Source organism: Buceros rhinoceros, unplaced genomic scaffold (genome assembly GCF_000710305.1).
Source record: "Buceros rhinoceros silvestris isolate BGI_N320 unplaced genomic scaffold, ASM71030v1 scaffold19013, whole genome shotgun sequence".
NCBI lineage: Eukaryota > Metazoa > Chordata > Aves > Bucerotiformes > Bucerotidae > Buceros > Buceros rhinoceros.
Genome location: NW_010405593.1, coordinates 26,607 through 28,769, shown reverse-complemented (window position 1 = coordinate 28,769; position 2,163 = coordinate 26,607). Strand labels below are relative to the sequence as shown.

The 2,163-nt window shown below is 44.5% G+C and overlaps 1 protein-coding gene across 1 annotated transcript in view; it reads right to left on the bottom strand.

Annotated features, from left to right (window-relative positions):
* LOC104491389 (FERM domain-containing protein 6-like) overlaps positions 1-2,163 on the bottom strand; it is a 30,390-nt gene that overhangs the window by 11,889 nt on the left and 16,338 nt on the right. The window contains exon 4 of the mRNA XM_010133804.1: positions 1,508-1,584. Coding sequence (XP_010132106.1) covers positions 1,508-1,584 — 77 coding nt within the window. The remainder of the gene's footprint in view (positions 1-1,507; positions 1,585-2,163) is intronic.

Genomic DNA, 2,163 nt, shown 5'->3' with positions numbered 1-2,163 from the left:
AGGGAGCACCAAGCCAAGATCAAGGCCTTCTTGCATGAAGTGTTGTACAAACTTGGGAAATGGTAGTTTCTACCTTCAGGGGCATGATGAAGTTATGGCAGAAAGTAGGTGAAAGAAAAATCATGTCACACCTGTTTTGGAGACTGATTACATCAAGCACTTCTGTTTCTCTGGAAAGTCTGTAGCAGTCAGGAGAGTGAACTCCCTTGAATCCCAGTCCTGCTTCTTGCACACCTGTCCTCCTTACCCCTCTAAACCTGGCACTGCCTTTTCATTTCACCTTGCCTTAGGTTCAAGGTCTTTTTCAACAGCTAATTCCCTGCAAGGCAGATCAAAAGACACAGGACCCTTGGGCTTGCTTTTGTCTTCTTCCTCAAGCTGCTAAACAGGGATAGTCCGACATGGCATAACTATCACACAGCATTGATAACCCACACCCCCCCCCACAGTAAGAGCTCGTGGGAAGCAGGCTGCTGGCAGGTACGTATAGATGAAGTGCTGGACATCAGTCTGCTCATAAAAGTGTGTGTAGGGGGGGCCATGTAACTGTACTGCATGGCTCCACATCCTCTCCAACTAAATTACGAGAGAAAGTGGCTTGTGACACTAAGGAATACGTGCATACAGAATACGTCTGTACCACCACAGGGGTGGTAAAATTATATGCAATCTCCTTTTATACCTAAAAGCAAAACTAAATAAAAACCTCTTAACAGCCAAACAGACTCTAGAAGAAAGACTCCCCTGTACCCAAAATGAGAGACTATGGAGAGAGAAAAAACAAGAAAACCACAGAGCTTTGTTCAAGTTGAGAACAAATGCCAAAAATTTGGTACAGATTTTAATCCACCCAAATGATCCCAGCTCTTGGCTTGTCCTGGGGTCACAGCTATGCCAGAAGTGCTGATGCAAATTAACACTGTCAGTTGTTCATTTTTAACTACCTCATCCTTTGTTTTGTACTGTGGGTAAGGGTGGTGGTGTTTTGAGTGCAGCCCACGCTCCATGTGAATGGACTATGAACACAAAATCTAACTTATGAAGTAATTTCTTCTATTTACAGAAGTCCATTTTCAGGAGCAGACTGCACAGAGCACTGCTCAGATATAAGAAACAGATCCAAGATTATTAACATGTGCTTTCGAGTATACACAGCTGCTTTTGGTATATTCATCTGATGATTTTCACACAAGCACAAGACACAAGCAAAAAGAGTTAATCATATTTTGATACTGTTGCTACTCAACGTGCTCTCTAAACACAAATGGAAAACCAGTCACAACTTTCCTAGGGATAAAGAGTAGGATTCAGGGGGAAAACATTCACGTGGCTGAAGAAGTCTGTGACAGTGTTTTTTTTAAAAAAAAAAAGAAAGAAGTCATGCAGATTTTTTAAGCTTATTTCTATGAGCTCACAGACATGAGCTTAACAAGGAAACACTTTTTCTTGCCTTTTAAGAACACAATGAACAATTCTAAACACAGTAACTACACAGAAGGGAACTTACCTTATTACTCTTCCATTTTCTACATAGTATTGTACTCTAAAGAAGGCAACAAAAGGAGGGCTGAATTTCTCTGTTCCCTAGAGCAGAGTCAGAAGACAGGTTAAACCATGTTCAGCATCCAAAATTCCTGTTACCCTGTCTGGTGACATTCTCTTCTTCCAAGCTTGCTCCCCATATAGTGCTTTTCATTTTCTGCTCTTGACTCTTGGGAAGTTTTAGGGGAGATCTGCCTGTCTTGGATGCTCACAACAATGAAGCATCATAAAACATTTAGACAGGCTGAATGACCAAACTTCCTAGGGAGGGCAGAAGATTTTGGATGTGGAGGGGATAAGCAGGTGTAAGAGAGCCCCAGCGTAGCCTGGGGATGCCCGGCCTGGCCCAGAGTTACCTCACGCAGCACCTGGCAGCGCTGCCAACACCACAGTGCTGAATGCAGCAGGTTTAACACAGCCTTCCTCAAAGCACCGGGCAGGGCAGCGTGCCAGGCTGGCATGGCTGCAGCGTTTCCAGGGCACACCCGGGAGTAACCAGCGATGTCTATGCCGCACCACATCACTCCGCAGGGACACGCATGCTGCTGCGTTGAGCACTGACTGCCTGAGGCTGAGGTGCACCAGCGTGATATTAAGGCTCCTTGCCTTTTTTTTTTTTTT